Source organism: Sinocyclocheilus grahami, unplaced genomic scaffold (assembly GCF_001515645.1).
Source record: "Sinocyclocheilus grahami isolate Dianchi unplaced genomic scaffold, SAMN03320097.WGS_v1.1 scaffold674.1, whole genome shotgun sequence".
In the NCBI taxonomy this organism is placed as follows: Eukaryota; Metazoa; Chordata; class Actinopteri; order Cypriniformes; family Cyprinidae; genus Sinocyclocheilus; species Sinocyclocheilus grahami.
In genome coordinates this window covers 711,819-712,909 of record NW_015505853.1, presented here as the reverse complement: position 1 = coordinate 712,909, position 1,091 = coordinate 711,819, and the positions used below count along the sequence as shown (strand labels likewise).

Here is a 1,091-nt window from a genome sequence, read left to right as displayed (position 1 = left end):
AGCATTACTTTAGCAGCTACATTTAGAAGTGCAAAACTTACACACTTCACCTTTAAAAGGCTCAAATTTTGAAAAATCTAATTTTACTTTTCTCATTTGAGATAGAAATGTATATATATATATATATATATATATATATATATATATAGTAATAATAAATAATATTTAGTATACATTATAATTGCACATGTTATATTATATTAAATATTAAATCAATTATATATATATATATATATACGTCTATATATATATATATATATATATATATAATTGCAATACAAATTACAGCATTTGTAGAATGTGGCTTCTGTTTTGTGGGCATGTGTTTCAGGGAATCAGGAAATCACAAATGCATCAATGTCTCCTGCTCTAAACCCTTTGTAGTTTATTGTGTTGACCTTCACTTTAAACAGCCATGTTAACATTACATATGAACGGTGACATGACGGAGGACTCAGGTGACAACGCTGAGATGGACATGGACAGTCCTGCCAAACTCATCGCTCAGTGCTGCAATGAGCAGACCGAGAAGATCTGAGATGATCCAGAGGAAGCTATGATGATGACGGAGGAGGAGGAGGAGGAGGAGGAGAAGGCTTGTGAACAGGCTACCGATCTGAACTCGTCCTCGTGTCTCACATCGGCACAGAGCAGCAATGAGGCCATCACTCTGGCCTTTTTTGATGGGATGGATGTTGCAGAGGAAGCCAAGTCAACATCAGAGGAGAAGAATACAACAGGTGAGAGACACGAGATGGATGAATGTAATTCAATGATGGACAACCTGGAAAAGCATCACGTTTAGGGGCTTAAATACTCTAAAATAGCTAATTACAATAGAATACAAGGATGCATTAAATTGATCAAAAGTGACAATAAAGACATTTATAATGTAACGTTTCTATTTTAAATAAATGTTGTTCTTTTGAACTTTCTATTCATCAAAGAATCCTGAAAAAATAAAATGTATCATGGTTTCCACAAAAATATTGGGCAGCCCTGTTTTCAGCGATAATAATCAGAAATGTTTCTTGAGCAGCAAATCAGCATATTAGAATGATTTCTGAAGAATCATGTGACACTGAAGACTG

General features: G+C 34.3%; 1 protein-coding gene across 1 annotated transcript in view; it reads left to right on the top strand.

Moving 5' to 3' along the window:
- The first annotated feature begins 369 nt into the window (after positions 1 to 369).
- Positions 370 to 1,091, top strand: part of LOC107559079 (MAGUK p55 subfamily member 5-A-like) — a 46,127-nt gene continuing 45,405 nt past the window's right edge. The window contains exon 1 of the mRNA XM_016242810.1: positions 370 to 740. Within this exon, the coding sequence (XP_016098296.1) occupies positions 557 to 740 (184 nt within the window). The 5' untranslated portion in view covers positions 370 to 556. The remainder of the gene's footprint in view (positions 741 to 1,091) is intronic.